Below are 26,640 nucleotides of genomic sequence, written 5' to 3' on the forward strand. Positions count from 1 at the left end.
ATTGAAAATGTGACTTAAAGTACCACAAATAACATTAATTATGCAGATTGGCTCTTTTTCGATTATAATTAGTGAGCCATTAACGTGTAAGGGTCATCTTAATAAGCTATACTATATCTGAATTTATTGTTGATTTGCATTATGTGAAGCCTGTAATAAAAAAAAGACATCATATCAAATAAATGGAGCGAGAAAGAGTTCTGCTGTTGATTAAATATCACACAGGAAACCTCACAGAAAGGAAAAATGTATTTAATGAGATTAAAAACCTGTTATTTCAGTAAATGTTGGAAATATTCAGCGTACTGTACATTGAAAACCCCCCCCCACACCCAATAAAAACAGTCAATAAAAAACATATCTCATCGTTTGTAGTTTAGTTTAATACATCTTTTGCTATAATTTCTACCAATTTGGTCATAAAAGAGTTGGATAAACCTATATATACGCTGTATGAACATGTCCCCGGTCAGTAGCTGATGAGGCTAATCTACTTTAAGCTACAGCTTTGTTGAAGGTTGTATAAAACACTTAATAAGGTCTTTTCAATTACACCACCACCTACTGCGCTACGCTAATGCTACTAGGAAATGTAGCTGAACTAGCATCCTTAAATATTGCATTGTGGCTCCCAAAGGCTTGTTTTCAGCACTCCGTGTTGCTGCTCATCATTTATACTCTGCCATCGATTCATTCTTGCAAATTCATCAAGCCTCAATGGGCAGGATTGACCAAACTCCCCCCCAAAAAAACAACATTTTAACAGCTAATCTTGCACTTTCTTCAGTTCATTCACATCCTGCTCGCAGTGTTTCACAGCAGAAATGATCAACGGACCACAGTTTTTCTCATCGTGTTTTACATGGGGACTGAAGTATGGGAAGAGCTCGTCACCGAACCAACACTTAGTAAATGAGTAGATGTGAGTTTGGGCCTTCATATCGTAGAAGGACACGAGACCTTGCCTCGTAATCCACGAACACCCCGACTTTCTCAGGTTTCTCTTCCAGCGAAAGACGAACCGGCGGCGCTGTGAGGGCTGCGTACTTATCATCCTCATAATGTACGGTGACCCAGTAACCGTTTTCTGGGTTCAGCAACAGTTTTCCCTTGCGGTTTGCATCGCCCCTTGCCACACCGAGGTCCCACCCCGACTTGTTTGTGACCTCGACCTCCCAGAAAGACTTCCCAGAGGTCAACTTGTTGAGCCCCAGGATGCTGCCGAACATATCGAACCTCTCCGGAGCATCATCTGCTTCCTGGTCCTCTCCAGCGTCTTTCACTTCCTTCCCACCAACAGAAAGAACAAGGCGTTGGTGCGCGGTGGTTGGATCCAGCTTTACATCCACTGTAAACAACAAGTTGGAGTTCCTTAACAGATCTGATCACAAAAGTCTATTATTTTAAAGGTATTGTCAGGAATAAGCTGATCAAATCATGTACCTGTAAACTTTGGAACTCTCTCAAGTTCTGTGGAGTAAAGAAACACTTTTTAATCAATTAAGTCAACATTTTAGATCTTAACATTCTCCGTCTCGATTGAAACGTTTACCAATGGAGGTCAGCTTGTCCAGTTGCTGTTGAACTTGTTCCAACATGGCTGTGGTGGTTTTTCTCATGGTGCCAAAAGACACTGATGTGTCAAGCTCTACTTTTGTCGTGTCCTTGAGGTCAAAGTCTTGAAGAGATGGGTAACTCTGAGACAAAGAAAGAGGAAGAGTGTTGGGATTAACCAACAAACATACATAACATAGGATCAAATCATACAAGCCTCAGTAGCTGGATTGTTGTTGTAGCTCTTCATAAGACCCTACTGTATGACCCAATCCTCCCACCTGAAGGAAAAGGATGTGATCCTCGAGTGCAGATATATCGTCCAGCTCAGAGATCGTTTTCTTAAGGCTTTTGATCTCTTTTTCCCACTCCTCTTTGATGTGTTTGGCATCTTTCTCCAAACACTCCCTCCTATCCTTCAGTGGCTTAAGAGCCGCAGCATGGGCCTCTTCCACAATGGCAAGCACAGCTGTGAACACACCCTCAATATCCCACCACTCATTCTCCAGTCGATCCTGAAATGATTTAGGGTTAGGGTTAGGTTAGCTCTTTTGGCTTGCTACAACACTCACAGCTTAACTAAATATGGAGAGTTATTCTGCCACAGGTTTGGATGGGCATGCTGTAAATAAGCGACAGGCCCAAGTATAAGCGTTGTCATTTGCAGTGGAAACTTTAAATAGCACACTGTGTTTCTGCCTAATTGTCTCACTGTTTTGCTCTGCCAGTTTTGAAAGACTGGTCTGGTTGGTTTTTTCAATCCAAGCAAATATTTGTCTCTCTTGCGGCTTACCTTGCAGTTCTTTAGAGATGTATTAATCTCATCCAACCGCGTGTTTCTCTTCTTAATTTCCTCTTGAAAGTCTGCCTTTGTGTTTTCAAGCTTGACCTGTAGTAAACCCAGAAAAGCAAGTCAATATCCCAGCAAACCCCGCCTTGTTTTTTGTGTACCTGAGAGTTTGCATCTTTATTTGCACAACATGGATTCAAGCTAAAATACACGACTGTCAAGACCTCAAATTCACCTTCTTCCTTTCCCATTCGTCTTCAGTAGACACAACCTCCTCCTGATCTTCTTCCATACAGCGTACACAAATGCATTTCTCCCTCTTTCTGCTGTACAGCTCCAAGGGCCGTCCATGCTTCAGACAGGCCCTCTCATCCAGGTTCTTGACAGGTTCCACCAACTTGTGGCCCTTCAACCGTTCAGTCGACGAATGATTCTTGAGGTGGGTCAGACAATACGACGCAAGGCACACTAGGCAGGACTTCGTAGCCTTGAGCTTTCGTTCCGTGCAAATGTCGCAGGCCACTTCGCCGGGCGCCCCGGTGTACTTCTCAACGTCTTCCTCTGGGATCTTTCTCACCTGCTCGGCAATGCTTCTGAGGATGATGTTCGACTCTGGGGTTTTCATCTGATGCTGCTTGCACAGTGGGCAATTGGGAACAATGAGGTCAAAGTGACGTTGCAAACATTTCTTACAAAAAGAGTGGCCACAAGTTGTAGTGACAGGATCCTCAAATAGATCTAAGCAGATGGAGCATTGCAATTGCTTCTCCAGGAAGCAGGGTGTTTCTTGAGTGGAGGCCATATCTGCGTAAAGACAACATCAAGAGGTGAAGTGTAATAAATCTCGCTTCATTATTATGTTGTTGAGTTTTTTGGGGGGGTATCGTTGCTAGATGACAGGATAATCATACATGAAAAAACAAAGCATACATGGAGATGAGTTAAAGAGGAACTTCATAGTATTTGCATCTAATTTCCACACCAGGCGCATATCGCTTGCAGCAACCACACCCCTACCTGTTAGTACTAGTGAATGGGATTGAGCAACTTCTCATTTGTAAAAGGAACAGTTTGTATTCGGTCAATGTTTAACACATTTGTTTTATAAAAGCTCCTAATTAAACCGAAGGGATTCAACATGCATGTTATGAACCTCAACACGGTCACTACCGTACCCCTTCATTTATAATCCTTGTATTGTTATGTATAGTTTCCTGCTGATCCGTTGAGATTTTGAAATAATATAGTTGGAGGGTTCAGAAAAGATTGGCATTATTTTATTGATTTATTTTCAAGTTGCTGAGATTCAATATTATTGAGAAAAAGATCTACAAAATAGCATTTTTAGAACAGCCACCTTAGCTTTTCCTTAATTCCAATATCGCCCCCCCTATATATACAGGTGCAGTTTAACCCTGCTGTTGTATCTTTGTTATAACTCATTTCTGTAAGCATCATTCCTTTTCTGAACAGCAGGAACACGTACAAAACCCCTCTAATAGGGTTGTACCTCTAAGGCGTACCCTTAGAGGTACCAAACCTTTTTTGCGGCGTACCCCCTTCTGCTGTCTTCTTCTACGTTTCTATCAAACACTAATAAATTATAGTTTTTTGATTTAAAATAAAAGGGATTACAAAGGAAATGTTTATTGTTCCTGTTTTTTTATTGTAGCCTATGGAAAAACCCCACTTAAAAAACAACACTGTGTAATATTTTTACACCAGACCCCCCCCCCCCCCCACACACACACACACTTTGGGCATCCCTGCTCTAAGGTATTACAGGTGACATCCACTGGGTATGCAACCCTTGGGGGTGTGGGCGTGTTAGATCACAAGCAAAAAATCATCCAGCACAAACAATTGCAGTAAGCTAATCCGCTGTCTAAAACACAGCAGGTGAACTCTCTGGATTTTAAGTGCTTGACATTGTGTAGTAGGACCAGTATTCAACAAAAAAGGTGAACAGAACCTTCAAATGATAATCTAACATTTTCTAAAACCAACACTTAATAGAAAGTAATATGATGTAGTAGATTGTGATATTACCTTAGAGCTATTCCGTCTATCTCTTTCTCTCTCCACTCCCACCTGGTGTGTGTGTGAGTGTGTGTGCTTCCTCTGGGCCGTCCTTACTCTACTGCTAAGTTTCGTTTCTGTTTAAAGGTTCTGCCAGTAACTCGCTTCACTTAAAGAGACACGTGAGAAACCACATTTTCTGTTTGTCTTCTGTACACTTCCTGTTTCGCAAGTGCTAACAGATCAAATATCTGACTTGCCTTTGAAAAAGTAAACTGTTTAAGTCTCTGAGGCTCAATGTTTGACTGGTAGACTGAAACGTTTTACATTCCATCAATGTGTTGGGGAAAAGGAGGAACAAAAAAACAAAAAAAAGCTTAAATGCAGTGTTTTATTAATATATAATTTAATTTAATATACAAAAGGAAAACATTAAACATTTTGACACTGAAAAATTTCACCCACACATAAATTACATTCATACAATATAAGCTATTACACCCTGTCATCAGTCATCAGTATTGTGGTTTTCAAGGTTTTCTGAAATCGTAATTGATATTTAATTTGCTCAATATTCTTGTTTTAAAGAAAAGTGGGCTAAACATTTCAAAGGGGAATCCATTTAAATGCATCTGATGTAGACATCTTGGGACATATGCTTATTAGCTTCTGGTGGATAGTGAGGTGAGGTGATCAATAACATTGTCACATATGTCTGTTAATTATGTCCATGACCAGCAGCCATTTATCCTAGCTTAGCACAATAATTGTAAACCCAGGGAAACAGCTAGCCTTGGAGTGGGGGCGTTAGCACCACATGATAAACATGTTAAATATCAAGCTGAAAAGATGCTAATAGGTAGATTTTGTTACGTTTGACTAGTGTTTATGCTAAGCTAACATACATTAGCGCTGCAGTTAGTGAGAACCTCCATACGGCCGTCCCATATATCTGTAAATTAGCAGTAAATAAGCTTAGCTTAGCACAAAGACTGGAAACAAGTAGGAAACAGCTTGCTTCAGGGTGGGCATTTTAAATATTGAGCCATAGAAATGCTAATATGTAGATGTGTACACAGTTTGCTAGTCTTTATGCTAAAATATGCTAACAGCCTTATATTTTACTTCAAATGTGAGGCTGCTATTGATCCTCTAATCCAAGGGTGTCTATACTACGGCCCGGGGGCCATTTTGAATCGACCCTCAGCAAATTCTAAAAGTATAATGCAATATGTCTTATATTGCACTTCTCAAATATATATGTTCAAATATATTAATGAGCCCAATTTTCAAATAAATTCAGTCAATTAGAATTTAAAACATTTTCTAACAAATCTTAGTTGATTAAAAAAAAAGCAATAACTTATTTCTATATCAAGCTTGAAATGTAACCTTCATATTTACTCTTATTATCAGCGATCTGAGGCTTCTGTTTTAAGGAATGAGCTGCAAACAAAATAAATGAAACCCCTAAAGACAGACGGGATGTAGGCTGTTTTTTCCTTAAAGCATTTGAAAGTATCACGCATTATTCACCTACATTTGATTTGTTTGGCTAACTTATAACTTAACTTATGAGGCAACATTCACCTCTATAAGTGGCCCGTATATATTTCTGTATGTGGCCTTCAGTGAAAAAAGTTTGGACACCCCTGTTCTAATCTAAACCTCAACCAGAAAGTGAAAAAAAGTCATATGAATCCCATGCAGCAAACACATGGTCCAACAATATATGCTGCTGTAGAGTATCGTTACATTTTAGAGGATACATTAAAAACAACTTCGTTCAGGTGCTCTTGAAGGTGAAGCGATGTTCGTCTAATCGTTAAGACCAGGCAGTGCGTTGAAATGACTGTAAAGAAGAGAGACAACAATAAAGAATCACTGGTTGTTGACCATTGTTTGACACCACAAATATTGCTAATGACAGAAAATATTGAGATTTATTGGCTTTTCATGGCTATGCAGACCTGCAGGAAGTGGAGGTCGTCTTGGATCTGTGAAAGCTGCTCTATCTCCGTGGTTCTGGTCTGCAGCTCCAAGATTTCTTCCTCTAGTTGTTTGATGAGCTGTTTATTTTGTGCCCATGCCTCTTTTGGATTTCCTCCACCGATGTCTAATGATTTAACCTTCTCAACTTTACTCAGTGTCTCTAGAATTGCTTGCTGGAGTTTCATCTTTCTCCACTTTAGTTTGACCTGTAAAAAAAGAAAATAAGGTTCAAGGAGTAATTGAATGTGAATCCTCTTCAAAGATGCTTTTGTGTTTGTTTTAAGCTCAGGATGATTGCCCCGTGGTGTTTGTAATGAAATGATGTTTGAATTAATTGTCGTGCCAGGGTATTTTTTGCTTTCGATTCACACAATCAAGACACACAAAAACAGATTAAGCTTTCTGTCATAGAAGTGGTCAAACACAAGTGGCATTATGGCAAATTACCAAATAATTTTGCTTTGACGCTGTTTTTTTAGACTCTACCTTCTTCTTTGTAGCTTCCTTGCTGATAGAAATGATGTGATGGCCCCTGTGTTCTGTGTGGGTGCACATGGAGCAGATGCATGTGCGATCACTCCTACAGAACCTGTTCAACTGCTTCCCATGCAGCCTGCAGACAGAGTCCTCCAGGTTCTTCACCACACTGATCAGAAGATGGCACCCGAGGTCTTCACTCCGGTAGTGCGGCTCCAGATGAGTGGCACAGTACGAGGCCAGGCACTTCAGGCAGGACTTGACTGCTCTGTGTTGCACTGGGCAGAAATCACACAGAACCTCTCCAACGTTTAAAGGCACGTCTCCCTCTTCAGTCAGGGCACCAGCATGCAGCGTTTGGTCTGTTTTGAGCTGTGGCCTGCTGGGAAAAAAGGCCTTGCAGAGGGGGCACTGACAGACCTTGCTGATCCTCCAGTATTCCCCTATACAGCCCAGGCAGAAGCAGTGTCCACAGGGGAGGGAGGCAGGCCTGCTGAACTCATCCAGACAGATGCAGCACTGAGGAGGCTCGGACATTACACTCTGCGTGTGTGTGTTCATTCAAGCATGCAACCCGTGGTCTGATTTGATGGTGTATCAGCATGCACAGACGATGATGTGTTCTATTGGTTGATGATTACGGTATCTGTACAGAGAACAAATGTGTGTAAGCATATAGATGAACAAGTTTAACATTTTTGCCATTTATTTTCAGTTTGGTAATGTTTCCTGCCCCTCCAATAGTTTTGAAGTTCAGAAGTGTGTTTTTTTTCTTTTTGCTTGCACACATTGCAAACCAAGTGCTTAATTTTATTAAAGACAATAAAGTTCAATGAAAGCTTCTTCCTAGTTTCAGGGCAATAACGCTTGTAATCAAAGTTTTTAAGTTTTGCTGACATCAGGGTTTAAACATCTCTTTTGAAGTAAATGTGTGTGTGTGTGTGTGTGTGTGTGTGTGTGTGTGTGTGTGTGTGTGTGTGTGTGTGTGTGTGTGTGTGTGTGTGTGTGTCCAACATCACAATTCTAGGATTCTAGAATGTGATGTCACAGCCCCAGGGTTCTAGAATGTGATGTCACAGCCCCAGGGTTCTAGAATGTGATGTCACAGCCCCAGGGTTCTAGAATGTGATGTCACAGCCCCAGGGTTCTAGAATGTGATGTCACAGCCCCAGGATCAAACACCAGCCCCAGGGTTCTAGAATGTGAGTTCACATGAAGTCAAAGCACTTGTAACTACACAGATTAACCACTAGCCTACTGAACACTGCTGCAGTAAGCATCATGTACAACATGGAGCAAAACCCACAGACAAGAACCGTTTCTAAGACAGAAACACTAGAGATGATCCTGGAGGAGGAGACATCTGAGTTGGACCAATTTGAAACACCTGATCTTTCTGCCGCAGAGAGTGAGAAACAGCTTCGGTTGTTTGTCACCCTGCTGACGGTGAAAGTGATGAGCAAGTGTCATGCTCTCAAGAATCGCAGCCAGGAGGACTGGACTACCCACACAAAGAGGCTGGTGAACAAGACCATGGAGGGACTCGCCATCACTAAAGGATTCTGCCCCGACGTCAGGAGCACCAAGGAAGTGTGCAAGGATGTTCTGAAAGACCTTCAGAAGAAGTTTTGCAGCAAGAGGCAGCTGGAGTCTCTGATTTTATCACAGCAACCGGCTGTGGAGGCAGCGATCGTCCAGTGTATGCAGGCCAACATCAAAAAGCTGTCTACACAGCTGGCAACGAAGGATTCCTCCAGCTGGAAGGAAGATCTGCTGAAGGTCCTGTTCATCGCAGGTCTGCTTGTTGCCTTTGCTTTAATCGTACTGATCCGGTAAAGCAGCACAGCAGCAGCTGCAGGTGGAGGAGGTGAACACTACCTTCACAGCTTCTCTTAGTTTCTTAGTTTTGGGTTTCCCTGGGTGCTCCGGTTTCAATCCCACATTTGTTTTTAGTCGGGGAAATTAGTTAATTTAGTTCTTATTATGTTTATTTTATAGTATCTTTTGAATAGTTGGAATATGATGTAAATGTTTAGTTTTAGTCTTTTTTTTTAGTTATGGTGTTATTAATAAAGTTAGTTAATTAATCAGCTGTTGTTATCATGTACATTTCCCCGTTGTGGGACAAATAACGGTTTCTGATTTAGATTTTGAACTTTTGTAATGCTTGACAGCACTGCTGCTGGAACTAAATCATTTCGCAATTGGGGATGAATTAAGTATCTATCTATCTATCTATCTATCTATCTATCTATCTATCTATCTATCTATCTATCGCAGATAAAGTTGATAACCTGATGTTGTGGAAGAATACATATACTGTAAGAGGAGATGAATAAATACAGAATATATGCGTTAGTACTCTTTTAACATGGACATGCCATCAGTATTCATCATAAACTGGCATCCATTCAAAAGAGTTGTGAGGAAAGTACATCAAAGTCATGTGGTTATCTCAAAAATATTGCACATACCCCCTGGCCAAATTCAAATCAAGATACATGTCAAGATTAACTCAGTAATACAGAAAGATTGCTACTTTTGTACACACAGTCAAAATATTAACGGTAAACATATATTTCTGGTTGTTTATTTATTATTTGACATGCCAGTGTAGAGTTCCTACAAGTAAGACTGACTCTTAATTTAAATGTACAAACAATGTAGTAAAGTAAAAGATAGTTGATCAGAACACACTGTCACCTTCATTTAAAAACCAGAACGGTAGCCTGCTTATAAATACAGCATTTTAATTCCTTTTTAATGTTCACATACCTTTCTTGAGCAGTTACCAGCTTGTGTCCCCTGAGGCTCTAACAGTGTTGTGTTGCACTCTTATCAGCCGGTTCCTCCTCTGCAGGTATAGACACACCTATCAGTGCTGGGAAAGAGGGCTGTCCTGTTGGACTCCGTCATTTCCTGAACACTCATAAACTCAGGTACATCTGATAAAGCAGATGATGTTTACTCATAAACATGTGGCCGCAACTCCAAAAAAGGGCAACGAAAAAACAAGTTCACCTTTGTAATAACTCAACTACACTACATTTATTCTCATGGAGGGTGTCAAAAATATTTATGCCATGAAAAAAGGAAAGAAATCCGTTATGACATACTGTAGTAAATGACACATTAATCCAAGCTCTGTTGGGGCACATTTTTCATGTGGATTTACCATTACGCACAACAATCAGACTTGGATGGAAGGTCTGTGCTTCAGGTTTATCCGCACGTTCGAGTCGTGCGAAAATGTCAGCATTTTAAGAGTTCGATTGGGGTTTTTTAAGCACACAAATTAGTCTTGTCCATGTGATCGATGAGAAATGTCTTTGAGGATCTTTAGACATATCGGATAAAAAGCATAATGGAATATGGCCCACATGTGCTTTTCTCATATTGTACTTATATATATGTTGACATATATTACACAGCAGTATTCATGAGTTAATGAGCCCACTTTTATATTCAGTCAATTAAAACTGACAACATTTTCTAACAATACTTACTTGATAAAAAAAAAAGCCCAATAACTTATTTGCATAACAAGCTTGAAACCCTTCATATTTCCCCTTATTATAAGCGATCTGTGGCTTCTGTTTTAAGGGATAAGCTGCCAACACTTAGCAAAAGAAAATGAAACCCTACGGAGAGCTGTGATGTAGGCTGTTATTTTTTAAACCATATTCAAGTATCAAGCATCATTTTAAGTTGGGACACCCCTGTGCCAGAACATAACATTTGTGGGTGGAAAAGAGCCAAAAAGTCAGATACATCTTGAGAATCAGGTCTATATTTATGGCTGCTTAGAACACAATGAGTCATTTGCACATGAATGAACTTGCAGATCTTTTTCCGGCATCACATGCCTACAGGTCTGTATTTCAAAACCAAAACCAAAACTGCTAAATTATTTGTATGACACATTTTCCTTTTTTTTCTCCAGTATTTTCCAAATGACTTTAGTGTCTCTTGTGAAAACATGATGCGCTGTAACTTATTGCACCACAAACAATGCAATACTCATTACGGGAAGAGCCCTGAAAGCACAGCAGTTACTGTCAGTGGGTGTGGTCAAGAGACATTTAGCTAAAATGAAGCAATGTTTTCAAGAAAGCCATCAGGAACTCACAACCTTAGCCGCATCAATCACACTTGATTCAAACTCAACATGCAATCTTGAAATATAGAAACTACACTTTCCTTAAATTTTATGACATGGGTTTAGAAGCATAGGTTATTTTAGAAAATACTATACTAATTAAAAGCCACTGTTATGACTGCACGGTAAATAATGGTAAACTTAGCATAAAGACTGGAAAACAGCTAGCCAGCGTCTGTACAATTTAGTTCTTATAAACCATGTTTGTTTTATTTCTGAAACACAAAAGATTAATATTCCTGAACATACTGTAAACCCCCCATTTTTGCTAAGCTAACTGACTGCTAGTTCAATGCTGTGTCTCAATTTGGAAACGTTCCTGTTGTAGGCTACACTGTGTACACTACGTACTGATGTCAGGAAATGACAATCGCCACTGTTAGCTTGTTAACTAGCATTTGCGTTATCGTTTGCTGTACCAAATCATTACAGACTCCTTAAGTAACTCTATAAACATAATGATGGCTTAAACCTGACAACAGAATTGGGGTATCTAGTGAAAAATAGAATATGTGTTACATAAACAACTGCCATCGCTACTTGTTCCTTCCCTTTTGCTAAGAAGGGAGGAGAAGTGTAAGTACACCATCCCACAACTCATAACCCAAAACAGGTTGAACGCATTGATGCTCTAAATCGCGCTTTCAAGTGAGAGAAAATGTCAACTGAACATTAGTTTCAGATTTAGTGTACAGACAGGACAGCTGTAACAACTATCCCTTTCATGGAACTTGAACTGATATCATAAGTTGTTGAATCAATATATTGTCCAGCTACACCATACATGTAATACATATACAGGATTTCATCAGAGCAAGTATGGCGGCTAAAACAAAACACAGTCAGTTTTCACTTTCATACCTATGTCCAGTGCTGTTTATACTGTCAAACGCGTCCTTAGCTTTGCTTGATCGGGCTCTTCTCAATCGCAGGAGATATCACAATGGTATCAGAGGATTTGTCGCAGCAGTACAGGTAGAAGAAGGGCAAGATCTTCTCTGTGAACGTATCTTTGAATGTGTAAATGTGGGTCAAAGCCTTCACATCATAAAAGGACACTTGCCCCTCCTCGTAGTCCACGTACACGCCCACTCGCTTGAGCTTGGGGTTGATGGCGAGCGGTAATGGCGGGGATGTTGACACACGATACCCCTGGCCTTTCTTCATGGCCAGAGCCCAGTAGCCTTGGGTAGTACTTATGGCAATTTTGCCCTTTCTGTTGACCGAAGACCTGGCCACACCCATGTACCAGTCGTCCTTGTCCCCCACCTGGACCTCCCAGTAATGTCTACCTGAGGTAAAGCCCTCGCGGCCCAGGACGATGACCACGGTGTCAAAGCGATGAGGGTGATCTGGGAGGTCCTGCCATGCGCCCAGGTGTCTCACCTGATGTCTGTCCTGAGAAAGCTGCAACCACGGGTTGGCAGAGTCAGGGTCCAGGGTTATGTCCACTACAGGAAAATGAAACAAAATGTAAGATTCATTTTGTTGGACAGTTTCAAGATGACGAGATGTGTGCAAAGAAAATACCTGTATATTTCAGGATCTTCTTGATCTCTGTGGAAAAACACAAGAAGGATATGAGGTAAAGTGCAGGGTCCATCTTATCCTGGCGAGGCTCTCAATCTAAAACACTGTAAATCTATATTTCAATGTTAAAGGAAAGCGTACCACTTTCTGCCAGTTTACGGATCATTTCCTTTAATGTTGCCTCCAGTTTGGACAAGGATCTCCTGATCATGCCGACACACATGGCAGTGGGAACACTGGTCTCAGACCAGTCTTTGACAGAAGGAGGAGTGCTGAGGGCTGGGAAGCTCTACGGAGAGATAAAGCGTAAGAAAAACGAGTTAGTCAATACAATAGCATTTCCACACTTTTGGAAGTCTGTTTAAAAACCTTTAGTAATAATCAGATTTTCTTTTCTTTTTTATCGAGTACTCAGACTATATTTATTTTTAAGACGATTTGTCTTTGAATTACGTTGCATTTCAGAATGGGAAAAGGGTAATGTTGTTTGAGCCCAAATCAGACGGTGGAACAAATGCCAAGCAAAGGGTTTAATAAGCTAGCATTATATTCTTAAGTAAGACGGGGGAAAAACGACAAGCTGCTGTGGATACTATTAATTTCTGAAATGTTTCCCCTAGCATGAAATAGAGACGTCAAACATCCCAACATTAAATGGTTTGGAGTCCGAAAACAAGATCTTAAACCTTTAAGAGGTCTCCATCTTTACTCTTTACACAACGATGCTCTTTCACCTTCAAGAAGTGAATGTGGTCCGTCCGAGCCACGTTTTCCAGGTCTGTGTTCCTCCTCTGCAGCTCAGCGATTTCCTGCTCCAGTTCAGCGATGAGGCCGTCAGCCCACCTCTCAGTCTGCCTTTGCTTCTCCTCTATGCCCAAAACCAGCTCGCCCTGTGTCCTATGGATGGAGCGAACCAGCTCTGAGACAACCTGCATGCTCTCCTGACCTCCCTCTGAGCGCTGGCCTGGAAATACACAATGCACAGCTCAACGTTGGATGATATAACCTTTGTGTGAATGCATCTCGCTGGAGTTTTAAGGTGCCAGTCTGCGTTGGATCTCGGGAGGACTCACTTTGTTTTCTTCCACGCAGAGTTTGATCTCCTCCACCTTTTTCTCTCTCTCCTGAATCATCTGCTGGACGTCTATTTCTGTCCTCTTCAGCTGCGCCTGCATGCGCAAACAAAGGCAGATGACAGGCAAAAACATGACACCAAAAATATCTCCGTCTTTACTTTTACTGTTGTAGTTGTGGTCTTGGTTTTGGGGGCAACAGCACTTGGCATTGCCTTTTCATAAAGTGATGGTCCCCAGTGTAAATGACGACTATCGCCAATCGCCCAACCAGGGAACCACTTTTGTTTTGACAGTCAAAGATCACATTTTCTTCGGCTCTCTCAATCAAACAAACACCACCAATAAGGTTTCCACGCTGAAAGCACCTCTAACAACTCACATAAAACGTCTTACCTTTTTCTCCATCCACTCCCTCTCCACGGGGACGGTGTAGTGCGCCCGGTGGTCGGTCTCGGTGCAGAGGACGCACACACAGGTCTGGTCCTTCTTACAGAAGAGCTCCAGGAGCCTCTCGTGCTTCGGACACATCCGGTCCTCCATGTTGGCGACAGGGTCTATCAGCTTGTGCTTGGTGAACCGGGCCGAATGAGCCTTCAGGTGCTCCTCGCAGTAGGAAGTGAGACACACGAGACAGGATTTGATGGCTTTTGGCCTGCCGTCGCCCAGGCAAACATCACAGAACACCTCCTCCCAGGCAGGAGGTGGCAGTGAAGAGGAGGGAGGTGAAGAAGCAGGGATTTGTGGTGATGGTGGGGGTGATGTTTGGGGCAGTGGAGGCGGTTCCTGTGCTGGTGAGGGTAGAGGAGATGTTTTGGGTGCTGACAGAGGGGGGATAAGCGGTGGTAAGTCCTCTGGTAGAAGCTTTTTCTCTCCTGGTTTCTTATTTCTCACCTCCTCTTGCTCCTCCCGAACATCTTGCTTCTGCTCTTCCTCCAAAAGCCTCTCCTCATCCTCCTTTTTCTTTCTTTCCATCATCCACTTCTTCTCCCTCACGTCTTCCACTTCCTCGCTCACCTTTTCTTCCTCACTTCTAACCCTGATCTCTTTGAACTGCTCTGCGATTTCCCTCAGCACCGTGTTGATGCTAATGTCCGGCCTCTTGCAGAAAGACTTCTTGCACATAGGGCACTGGTACAAAGGGCTGGTCTTCCAGTATCCCAGGATGCAGCCCTGGCAGAAGTTGTGTCCGCAGGGGATGGACACGGGGTTTGTGAAGACGTCCAGACAGATGGAGCAATGCACCTGCTCTTCAGAAAGGTTCCCGGTGGTGGCCATTCCTGCACGGCAGATTGGCAGGGTCATTTTCAGCGCAAGCAACCAGGCTCTGAACGGGGCATCAATCCTGCTGTGATATTAAGGGCGCTCGAGTTAGATGGCATGACTTTAGGTGAGGTCATCTCATGCGATAATTGTGAAGCAAAGCATGACAGGTCTCATTTATTATTTCAAATTGAAGCTGAAATAATTCATTTTTTGGTAATAAATGAGCCCTTGCGAGTCTTTGGGGAGTGTTTTTCATATCATTCCTTTAATCGATTTTAAAGGACACATATCATGGTCATTTTTTGGATAGGTTTCTATTAAAGCATGTTTACATAGTTATTGCTCAAAATAATATATCAATATAATATATAATATCTACGGTCCATTTTGGTGCCTGTCTCTTTAAGAACCAAACTGCTCTGACTGGCAGTACAGGATAAAAATGGAGCAGCTTTGCAAAGACATAGAAAAGAATATTTAATTTAAATACATTACATAAGTCATTTTATAATATACTTATTAAATGCATTTGAGGACATCAACTGAGTGGAATAAAAACCTTTACATTATGGCTTCACTGTTTTAATCTGTTTGCCTTTACAGTACATATTATATGGACCAAGAAATACCTACAGAACAGATTTACATGTATTTAACATCTAATGAAGAGTTCTGCTTTCCAAACAAGTCATGTGTGTCTTTACTTAAACGGCAGCTAAATATATCACGCTTGTTGAATTATTTTGAGTGTCTGTGAAGCCGTAAGTGAGTTTGACTTTTAAAATAAGCAGCTCTCTGCTCGAGGCCTAGTGTGCCCGATTAACAATTTTCCAAAAATATGAATCTAGCCAGTGACCTGTTTTGCACCACTCTTAAAACTGGATTATATTGACCTGGAAACAAAGAAAAACAAGCGTCCAACTCGATAGAAGGGTTCCTTCTGTATAACTTCTACAGAGGAAAGAGTACTTCAGATCATAGCACGGACTGCCAATCAGTAATACAATTTAATACCAACAACACTCCCCAAATAGATCTACCGACGCACAGAGCAGCAGATGTGATGGTATGGAAATGAAAATGCAGCTTGAGTACTACGAGAAGACGAAAAAGCAGAAGCACTCACCAGAGAGCAGCTGCCTCAGAGCTCTGCTGTACAATGACACATGAGACCACTGCCACCTCAAACCCCCCCACCAACACACACACACACACACACACACACACACTGAGACCCAAAATATACCCCCCTCCTCCCCTTTCTTTTACCCCAGATACAGTTTTATACCCTCTGGCCCAAGGCCCACACAGGAGGAATGGCTTCAAACTGTTCTGCAGTGGGGTGATCTTTTTCGGCCATGTTTGTAGTTTTTTAAGGCATCATGTGATTCTTGTCACAAAGATGGCAATAAAACTATTTTGGACTGAACTAATTTAGTATTTCCTTGCTGATCTCAATTCATCGTGTGCTTTTTTTTTGGTGCTATTTTGTTCACCACTTAGGTTGAATGCTAGTTAGGCAGAAACTTAGCTCAACTCAGCATTTGTAATGAATTATGTTTACGAGTGCAGCATGAAGGAGGCACATTCTGTATTTATTTGTGACTGATAATCTTTATTAGACAAGTTAGGTAAAAGGGTACAAAAGCAGACATTTGATATAAAAATACAGAACATAGTTTCAATGTCAGAACATGTTTAAACACAGCCGTTGCTAAAGACATCAAAGTCCTACACAGTTACAGTATGTACAACAACAACAAAAATTGTAGTCCCCAGGCAAGCCCAAAACTCTAAATGTACATCTATTTAACATTATTTCTTCAATCTGTAAAGTCTCCAAAGCCTTACAACAAAGACTTAAACAGAAAGGAAAGTGCCGGAAGTATATCACTCAACTCAACTTTCCTTAATACTTCCAAGGGCTGCAAAAAATAAAATCCTTGATTCAGAAAAATCCTTCTAGTCCTTTACATGTTTTACAACGTGATGTGTGTGTATTGTATGTCCAATTTAGGAAAAGAGAATACAGTACAGGATAAGGCGTCTATTTGTAACTTTTAAATAACCAATTGTAAATACATCTTTTTGTTTCCTGGGATCCAAACACACTGCTTTGGTTGTGTCACTCTGAAACAGTCACTCTGAAAGAGTCACTGTCCCTTATAGGAGCTATACTGAGCCGGATTCTGCCTAAACTAATGCAATAACGTGCCCATACTATGAGAAAATGTTGTTTTGGGTAGTTTTGACATGAAAAATGGCTTGCTTTGCTGCTTTGTTATTAGGTTAATGGAGATAAAGTGCTATGCAAACAAGTAAAACTGTCTTACAGTCGGCTCATTAGGAAAAAAAATAAAGGATGTTTAAAGACCAAATAAACGGCCAAATGATCAGATCAGATTAGATAAGAAGTATGGGCACTCAACAGTTGAATTGATCTCAGGCGTGTTTAACAGAGGCTATCACGAGAGGCGCAGAGTTCTTCCCGTCCTGGCTGAGGCAGGGGCTGAAGATCGGGTACAGACTCTCGCTGAAGTTATCGACGAACGAGTAGAGATGCAGACGTGCCTTCACATCGTAGAAGGAAATCTGGCCTCCTTCATAATCCAGGAAGATTCCCACCTTACTGGGCTGGGACGGCAGCAGCAGAGGAAGGCGGGATGAAGCCAAAGCCTTCACCTCCCCGTTCTTCAGCCACAGGCACCAGAACCCCCCATCGGGACTCAGCTTGATCTCCCCCTTTCGTTTGGCCGAGGCGCTGGCCATGCCGATCGTCCAGGCCGTCTTGCGGCCCATGTCCACCTCCCAGTAGTGGCGCCCGGAGTTGATGCATTCTCGACCCAGGACGAAGAGGGCGGGGCTAAAGCGCTTGAGACTCTCGTTGTGGGTGGCCTTACGCTCTTCGTATCTCACCTGGCGGCCGTCATCAGACACAACTAGGTTCCTCTGGGCCGTGGCAGGGTCCAAAATCACCTCACCTGGACAGGGAGCCCACCAAATATTATAGAGCGACAGTTACAGTTTCACAATAACGGATTGTCTACGTCTGCTTGATGCAACAGTGAAAACGTATCAGGACCGTCAAAAATGTCCTGGTTACGGTTGTTATGGCACTCTTCATTAATGATTAACCATTGTTATCAATCAATTAAATGGCCATTATAATTGGGAGCATGGATTTAAGGTGGTATGGCTCTATTCCTCCTAACTTACTCAGTCGGCTGATTTCTACTATTGGTAAGGTATTGAATTGCAGAGGTTTTGAAAAGTGTTATGAACTTAATTTACACTCAACTAAAAAAACGTTTTGGTTTGACTTTATCCGGGATCTTTTCCTTAAGCTAACCAACTGCTTTAATTCACAACCTTAACCCCTGTTAATAACCCTGACAGTTTTACAACGTGCGTGTAAGTGCAGTATGTCCTGTCCGCAGCATTACAAGTGGTATGAGCCGTCACATAATGAACTGATAACACCAAATATAGTTGGAGCTGGACTTCTTAGATCCTTAACTCCAGTAAAAGAAGCAATTGCACAATGTAAAAACACAAGTAAAAGTCCTGCATTTAAAGAGCAACATTTCTGAAGGTACAGAAGTTATAACCACGAACAAGATCGCAAATACTTATAAAGCATATGATTTGGATTTGCCCAATTCAAACTTGACAGCCACAATAACTACAATGACCTGGGAGGACATTTAACCTGTCATATTACATTTTATAAATAAATCACATGTTTTTTTCAATTGTAAAAACGTATTTAGTTCAATATTTCCATTTAATAATCTATTTTCCAGTAGTAGAGGTGTAAAGATATTACAGTATATTTAACACCTGCTACATTTCCCATTTGGAGGTTGAATAAGTGGCGCCCTCTTGTGGGCAAGTTACAGAACTGCAAATACAAAAATATTTGATAAAAGATGAATCAAGCCTCGAAAAAAGAGGAAACTATTTCAGAATCAATTTACTCACTTGAATAGTTCTGCACCTTCCGGAGCTCTGCGAGAGAAAAAACAAAGAAAGCAAGTCAGCAAGTCATTCGTGTATAAAGTAATAGTGTCAAAGTCGAAGCAGATGGCACGTGTGGGTGGTAAACAAGTATCTAATCCAGAGCTGTAAACGCTGGGAGACATGTGCTGCTGTCACTCATCGCTCGCTGATTCCAAGTGGCTGAACTGTGGCATCAACACTATCTCCATCTGTCCCCCCATCTTGTCTGTGTGAACGTGTGGCGCAATGATGAGTCACGTCTCTATTTCAAAGTGCTCGTGCAGTGGCCTAAATGTCGCTGTTAGGGGGATTTTGCAGAGGAAATATGGTGGCCATCAGATGAGGAAGAACACCTCACAATACCATCCAGCCGTTCATTATATGCTTATGGGGTTTTACAGCCGTGGTTTTTTAGGATAGTTGAATTACAAAAAGGTTTTATTTTGCATATCCGCCCTCACCTTTCCCGTACAGTCTCTTGAGCTCCTCGTTGAATTTATCAATGAGGCCGCTGACGGAGGAGCGGATGGTTCCCAGGTAAAGGTCGGTGTTGATGCTGACTGCCGACCAATCGTTGGGCTCGGGTGGGGGCGTCAGCGTCGCCAGGTTCTGCAGGAAATGGGAGTCTAAGGTTAAGTCGGGCAATAGTCAATGAACATGGGAATATCCGTCCACGGGAAAATACATTTTCTTCATCACCAAATATTCTACAGCAGACATCTTGACAGTGTGCAGATGTGTCTCTATAAATCAAAGTGTTTAACAGGAGACACAGATTTGTCCACAATTGGTATGTATGCCTTATTTGCTTCCTCTCATACTATCTGGAATAACTTCAAAGACGTCTTTCATGAAAGAAAATCCACTTTATATCCACATAAACAGTCCAGGGTAAATGCACAAGGGGGGACTTCCATAACAGCTGGCTCTGTTCCTGTGAGGCGTTTGATGTTGTGTTACAAATCTCCTAGAAACTGCGGCTAACGTAACCATGGAGGTCTGTGAGATAATTGGTTATTATGTGAGAAAAAAAGGACCATTTTAAATATATATATATGTAGTCCCAGCTTGGTTGGCAACGTTATCAATAATCATAAAGTGTATTGAGGTGGATGTCTCTGCATTACTGTAAGTGGAGCATCAGCAGCAGCGTCTGTGTCTTGAGGATTTTAACTTAATGAGCTCCCTTGCTGTCCTAAATGCATAATAAATCCTGTGTATGTAGGCTACACACTGGAAAACTGACTAATGAAGTAACGCTCAATATGCCGGCATGCATTTTTAAAATGTGAGTCGGAGCGTGGTCCTGATTTTAAATATTGATCATCATTAGCAGTGAGAGAAATGGAAGAGCTACACAAAAAAAGCTGGGGAACAGGTGAAGTTCGGAGCCTTTTGACGAATCCTTCAGTTGAAAACATTTGAAATGAGTTCATCTAAAAATGAGAACAAAAATCAACCCTGACAACCTCCAGTGAGAGCAAAGGACGTCATGATGCCGGTGTTGTATTTTTAAATGTATTTATTCACCTGTCCCGTCTTGCTTTACTTTCTGTGTGGTTATGTTCACCTTGTGCTTCAGCTGTGTCTCTGTGATTAGTCTTGTAAGTATTTATGCCGGTCTTCCCTTCTGTTCTGGTTCCTGGTGTCCTCTGGTCTGTACTTCTTTAGTTTTTGTGGATTTGTTTTACCTGGTCTGGCTCCCTCTATTTTTCGTATCAGCTTTTTGTTTCTACTTTTATACCTGCCTCCTGTGTTTTACTATCCATGATAAAGGAAGCATTTAAGTCATGTGTAATGACGTCAACGTTGTCTTCTTTTCAGTTTCGTACGTAAAGGTAATGTTACATTTTGAAACTATGTCAATTTACAGGCTACATGATTAAGATTTTATATCAAACATTTATTTTCCTTATTTCTGAAAAGAGTTTTCTACTTAAACGTCTTATGTTTATATAATTATTGTTGTTATATTTTATTTGATCTTCTTTTTGCAAATTAACTCATTAACAATTCCTCTGTTTATCTACATTTTTTATTATTTCCTTTAACTTTTTATTAATATTTTTATTTCACATTTTTACTAAAAGTTGTTATAGTTATTTAAATATTTTATTTTATTTTATTTCCATTTGCACATTTTTATTGCTTTTATTTTTATAAATATTTCAAATATATTTTATGACATGTAGCTACATGTAGTTTTGGTTGGTTGCCTAATCCCTGATCAAAGGATGACCATTTGTTGCGTTTAAGGACCGTCAGGAGTGCAGGTCGCATTAGAGGTCATAGGGAACGACCAATAAAAAATGTGAGTGTGTCCTACCTGCAGGAAGAGCACTTTGTCCTGGGTGTGTGCGTGCGCCTCCAGCTCATTGCTGCGGCTCCTCAGCTGGCTCAGTTCGTTCTCCAGACCTCGGGCCAGCTCCTGCGCGTGCCGCTCGGCCTCGCGCTGCCTCTTGGCGATCTGCTCCACCAGCTCCGCCTGACTGTGCTCCACCAGGCGCTGCAGCTCGGCGTACACCTGCCAGCTCTCCTCCAACTCCTTCTGAGAGCTGGCCTGCAAAGGAGGGGAGGAATGTGATTAATAAGTCTCTACAAAATAGTGTGTGTATACCCTCTTCTGTGGCTCTGAATGAACTTCCTGAAATAATCCCAATGATGTCACAGCGATGTTTGTTTAGATTTGGCTTAAAGACTAGAAATATCTACTAGAAAGTGTGCATTGCAAACTTTAGGTCCAGGTAGAAAGGGTATAATGACAAAAAAAGAAGGGCTGCATTGTGGGAAACGTAGGATGGAGCACTTGGAGTCTGTAAGGTATACTTAAAGGGGCCCTATTCTGCTCATTTTCAGGTTCAAATTAGTATTTTGTCCGTCTAATCCTGCCTCGCCTCAAAGCTTCTGTTGTCTACATTCTTCACATATCTGTATATAGCAGGGTTAGGGTTCAAACAAACCATTAAAACCAACGCGTTACCCTGTTAAACCTGCAGTTTCAGTTATCACAGATCTTTATCATGCGGCGTTTCCCGAGTGTCGGTCTGCCGCCTCTAAAACTGGACCAACAGGTTTGTCTTCCCCAGCCAAACTTAAGCAACTACCAAGCATTATCTCTCAGTCTTACTCTGCAAACAATACACACTCCTATACTGTAATAAAAGTGTTGAAGAGGAACACGTATTAGAGTTCACTTGATTCTTCTCCAAGATTTTAAAGAATCCACTGAGTATAATTTCCTTTATTTCAAAGTCTGTCAGTCGTATGCAGTGTGTTTGTACAGTACACACACACAGTACACACACTCGGTAACACGATCCTCTTTGTATTTATAAAAGTATATAAAAATGTCACCAAGCATGAAACCAAAAACAACCTGTGCGTCTATAATAATTCAAAACAACGTCAATAACATTCCACTCGTTTTTAAGCTATAAATACAATCCTGTTGGAGGTCTTTAGGGAGGCGGTATGTACCTACAGGGTGTGGGAAACTGGAAGGTAAATGTTTATCTTGGTAGCACCGGTTGGACGGCCTCAGACATAGATCCCAGAAAAACAAACCGCATTCTCCTGTGCTCGCTACAGACCTACATCTACAGTATGGTATCTCTAACTGACACAGAATCCCTCCGACAGCTGTGTTCCCGCACATTTTATATGCTTGCATGGATCAGAGCGCTGCTTGAAGTGCAAAGGAAGCTTTACCTCGCTACCTGGGTTAATATTTAACAAGCAGGGCGAAAGCAACAGTTTAAACACGAGACGTGCGTGTTTAAAACCGCACACATTTCTGATTTACAAGTCAGTCGGTGCCACCCATCCTTCCAATATATAGATAACTGAAGGATAATACACTGGTTTAAGCTTTTTAAAAATAAATTCATTCAACAAATCAAGGGATCAATGTCAGAAGAATAGCTAAACTGTCACCTAATTGTTACCTTTTTTGGATTAGCTGTGAATCCTTAAGCTATAAATCCACTGTTTTGCTTTTAAATGTTCCTAAAACTGGTTAAATACACTTATTTTCAATGTCCATTCACACCCATCATGCTAACATGCTTGCGGCTCTACTGTAAATTTGCTCTCTTGATAGGATGGTCTTATACCTACATTTGCAAAAGCTGCCTTTCACAATTCAATCCTTAACAATTATTATGAATTCCCAATATGAAGATGGTATTTGACATTGATTGTTCACACATGGTTGTGTTTTTGTTCTCTGTGTTGAGGGTTTTCTATGGCGCATGTCAAAAGGCTTCACATTTAAACAGTAAATGCCTTTAAATTTAAGAAATCAGTGTTTTTGCCTATCTGGATGTGACAAATTGGGGCTACTGTACGTGCATTGTCAGATTAGCTGCTGCTCCCTCTGGTCTGACACGTAAAAGAGCTGGAAATTGACACTAAAGCGGTCCCGCTGCCGACTCACCTTGATGACCTTGATGGATTGTTTGATGTCGTCCAGTTTCTTGGTTCTCTCCTTGATCAAATGTTTGAGCTCCGACCTCTTCTTACTCAGATTACTCTGCGAGAAAGAAATCAGGATTGTGGATTAGTGGAATTAATATAAACGCAGCTTTATGCAGAATAAAAAGTCCATGTTCTTACAACTGCCAGCTGTTGTTATTGCAGGAGAATCGAAATCCGAGGACATAAAGTCATTCAATCAATCAAAAAGTACACTTGTTCTTTTATTTGTAGTGACTGTTTGTCCCTTATTACTCCTTTACAACGTGTAGCTCACCATCTTCTTCTTCCACTCGTGCTCAGCGGAGACGATGTCGTGGGGCTTGTGCGAGGCCTCTGCGCAGGCCGTGCAGATGCAGATGTGGTCGGTGCGGCAGTAGATCTCCAGAAGACGCTCGTGTTTCTTACATATCTTCTCCTCCAGGTGGAAAGTGGGTTCGATCAGCCGGTGAGATGTCAGAGTCTTCACCTAGGAGTTAGTGCAAAGAGAAAGACAGTTGTGAACACACAAGAAATATAAAAAGGGAGTATTCCATGAACACGTTTTGCACAATATATGTTAAATTGAACCCTTATTGAGCAATTTCTTTAAAAAAAATATATATATATTCATGTAAAATATGTAACTAATGATGATCAATTTTGGCTTCAAGTACACACATAATAAAATGGAATCTAATCAAATTCTAACAGAATAAAGAAACAAAGAGGAAGTGCTTCTGAAAAAGAAGGGATATTTCTAAGTGTAATAATCTTAAAGCAGCAACAATCTAACCTTTTTATGATGTCTGAGGTGGACCTCGCAGAAGGATCCAGGACAGTTCAAACAGGATTTGAGGGCCTTCACCTTCCTCCCGATGCACGCATCACAGGGAACCTCCCCGGCCCGGGCGAACTCCCCGTTGTCGGTGCTGCAGTGGTTCGTATCTGAGCTCAGATTCAGCGTGGATCCCCGTGAGGACCCCCCTGATCCTCCCCCGGTTCCTGGAGAACCTCCCGCCACCATCAGCCCCTGGAACTGGGAGGAGATCTCGGCCAGGACCCTGTTGACGCTCATCTCGGGGCGTCTGCTGTAGCCCTTCTTGCACATGGGGCACAGGAACTTCTTGCTGTGGTTCCAGTAGCCCTGCAGGCAGGCCTTGCAGAAGCTGTGGCCGCACGGTGTGGTGACGGGCTCCACGAACACCTCCAGACAGATGGAGCAGCTGAACTGGTCCTCAGAGAGGGCCCGGCTGAGGCCTGGAGAGTTAGGGCCTGCAGGGAGGAGGACGGATGGGAAGGACATGGTTAGAGGCACAAGGCTTAGGTACTATAACAAACTGACTGAGTCAAGTCAAGAAGTCCCTGATTTCGAACTGTACATACAGGGGTTTTCCAGCGTGAAATTCTACTTCCTCTCAAGGAGCGTTTTAAAGCTTCTCTATCACCTCACAGCTGTGATGGACTACATATAAAGTACACAGTATAAAATATAGTTATTGTCCTATTGACATCCAAAATAATGTTTCTTGACAGAGTTCTACTGAAGGGTGACGAAAGGAAAACACAACAAGGTATCAGGCTTCAAAATGTGGCACCTTTCCAACCTGTGTTTGCAAAGATTTTATACTAACAATATATCTAGAAACCCAAAATCTGGATCTGCTTGTGCTTCATTCACGCCTCTATGTCATGAATGAGTCATTTAAGTGACTTTCATGTCAGCGGCATGAGAAATGAAGTGTGAATGGCTGTGAAACTGCCTCAGAGGGGATTTCAGGACAGCATAGCCATTGCACTGACTGATAAGGTTTAATATTTGATTAAAAACGAGCGTATTTGATGTTGTTTTATGCGCACAATACTGATATTATATGGAAACAATAAGGTGGGGAGAGAAAAATGGGCTTGTGTTACCCTTAATCTCACTCCAGGGTCAAAGGTCAGTGTTATTGTTCTCTTGGCCCGTGCGTTACATCGTAAAGAGTCACAGAGGAGAAGAGAAAACCTTTCATAATCAGCACCAAGGCTGGTTCACTCAAGCAGGAAGTATACTTAAGAGCGTCACTCTGTCCTGTGGTGAATGAGTAACTATCTGAGGAATGCAGAAACTCAGGACCTGCTACCTCGCAGCACCTGCTTCACATTTAAAAGAAAACACAACCCCACAGAACAACAACTGCTTATGTCATTTTCAATAAGGTGTTACAGGCTTGACTCGATTCTACACCAGTATTCAGTAATGGGTATATTTTGAAGATTTCTTTTGTATTACATTCGTCGACCGTAATGTTGATTTGAAGTATTTTTGTAGCCAACGAGAACTTAATTAGACACATTTTTACGAACTAATGTAGTGTCAATTGTTTCTCCTAGCAAAACAAACAAATGTAAATTTAATAAAATGTATTAGACGTGTAAAGACAAGACACACCATGTGGAAAGAAGAGGTAATAACTGATTAAAAACATGTAATATGAGGTAGAACTTACTCTGCATGTTTTCCTGTGACGTGGAGCGGTGCAGTCCTTCACTCGCTGTGTGTCTCACTCCGACAGGTGCTGCTCTCTTCCTGAAACTTAAAGTGTCCCTCCCACTCTCAGTGCACACACCCAACCTCCACACATCCCGCCCTTTGTTATCACTCTCTGATTTCTATGGCTGCGCGCTGTAGAGATGCAGAGCCCGCTGCAAGGGCCTCCTTAAAACACACAGTTTTTCTAGTTTTAGTAGCACATCACTTAATAAATCCACACTTTTTTTTACTTCATCTTACATATGTATTAAGTGACTGGTTTTACATCATTAATATTAGGATTCACTTCTCTATATTTTATTAATCAAAGGTTTTTATCTTATTTCATTGTCATTCTATCTGCTTTTATGTGCTCTCATGCCCTCAATTTTTATAATTTCGCTTTGATGTATGCAATTATTATATATATATATATATAAACTAATACATAACAACTATTCAGCTACAACATTTTGTAGACCCTTTACTCACCTTTTACTACTCTGATAAGTGTCAATGATATCAATATCTTCATTTGAAAGGAACTGTAGGACTACTTATGACCTTTTCTTGTTAATCTGGTTAATTTATATTTTAAAAACAAACACTGCTTTGATTATTTACTAGTTTATTTATTCAATTCTCTGACCTGAACCTTCATCTGATGAAGTGTACAGGCCATTTTCTTAAAAATGTAAGACACGTTGGTTGTTTGTTTTACAGAAGTTACATCCTGAAGATCATTCAACAAAAATCATGTAAATCATGATTTAAAAGTTGACTTATTTTTTTAATCACAGGAAAAAATCCAACG

At 41.3% G+C, this 26,640-nt stretch overlaps 2 protein-coding genes and 1 pseudogene across 3 annotated transcripts; all 3 read right to left on the bottom strand.

Annotated features, from left to right (window-relative positions):
* Positions 1–236: 236 nt before the first annotated feature.
* LOC134875738 (E3 ubiquitin-protein ligase TRIM39-like) lies at positions 237–4,517 on the bottom strand (annotated as a pseudogene).
* A 223-nt stretch (positions 4,518–4,740) lies between these two features.
* Positions 4,741–10,381, bottom strand: LOC134875739 (E3 ubiquitin-protein ligase TRIM47-like). Of its 2 annotated transcripts, XM_063900353.1 has the most exons (4): positions 9,608–10,381; positions 6,842–7,478; positions 6,334–6,561; positions 4,741–6,215 (listed from the first exon to the last, which is right to left on the bottom strand). In XM_063900353.1, exons 2-4 carry the CDS (start codon positions 7,391–7,393, stop codon positions 6,189–6,191), a joined length of 807 nt encoding a protein of 268 aa, XP_063756423.1. In that variant the 5' UTR covers positions 7,394–7,478; positions 9,608–10,381; the 3' UTR covers positions 4,741–6,188. The 2 variants fall into 2 exon arrangements, with proteins under 2 accessions (XP_063756423.1, XP_063756424.1); XM_063900354.1 differs by lacking the exon at positions 9,608–10,381 and having other exon boundaries at positions 6,842–7,850.
* A 225-nt stretch (positions 10,382–10,606) lies between these two features.
* Positions 10,607–26,012, bottom strand: LOC134876293 (uncharacterized). The gene is given in 16 exon segments (XM_063901283.1): positions 10,607–12,442; positions 12,522–12,548; positions 12,663–12,810; positions 13,256–13,464; positions 13,467–13,485; positions 13,595–13,690; positions 13,991–14,942; positions 15,987–16,062; positions 17,305–17,841; positions 18,842–18,868; positions 19,321–19,468; positions 21,186–21,419; positions 23,295–23,390; positions 23,610–23,801; positions 24,108–24,586; positions 25,804–26,012. Coding segments are annotated over 16 exon segments (3,801 nt in total). The 5' UTR covers positions 25,811–26,012; the 3' UTR covers positions 10,607–11,888.
* Positions 26,013–26,640: the final 628 nt, after the last annotated feature.

Source organism: Eleginops maclovinus, chromosome 14 (genome assembly GCF_036324505.1).
Source record: "Eleginops maclovinus isolate JMC-PN-2008 ecotype Puerto Natales chromosome 14, JC_Emac_rtc_rv5, whole genome shotgun sequence".
Classification (NCBI taxonomy): Eukaryota; Metazoa; Chordata; class Actinopteri; order Perciformes; family Eleginopidae; genus Eleginops; species Eleginops maclovinus.

What these genes read in the sequence shown, in the direction of transcription:
- LOC134875739 (XM_063900353.1), bottom strand. Translation starts at nt 7,393, where the DNA reads ATGAACACACACACGCAGAGTGTAATGTCCGAGCCTCCTCAGTGCTGC. An exon ending in AGGAAGCTACAAAGAAGAAG is followed by an intron (nt 6,562 to 6,841) that starts GTAGAGTCTAAA and finishes CTTTTTTTACAG; the next exon opens with GTCAAACTAAAGTGGAGAAA. An exon ending in ACGACCTCCACTTCCTGCAG is followed by an intron (nt 6,216 to 6,333) that starts GTCTGCATAGCC and finishes TCTTCTTTACAG; the next exon opens with TCATTTCAACGCACTGCCTG.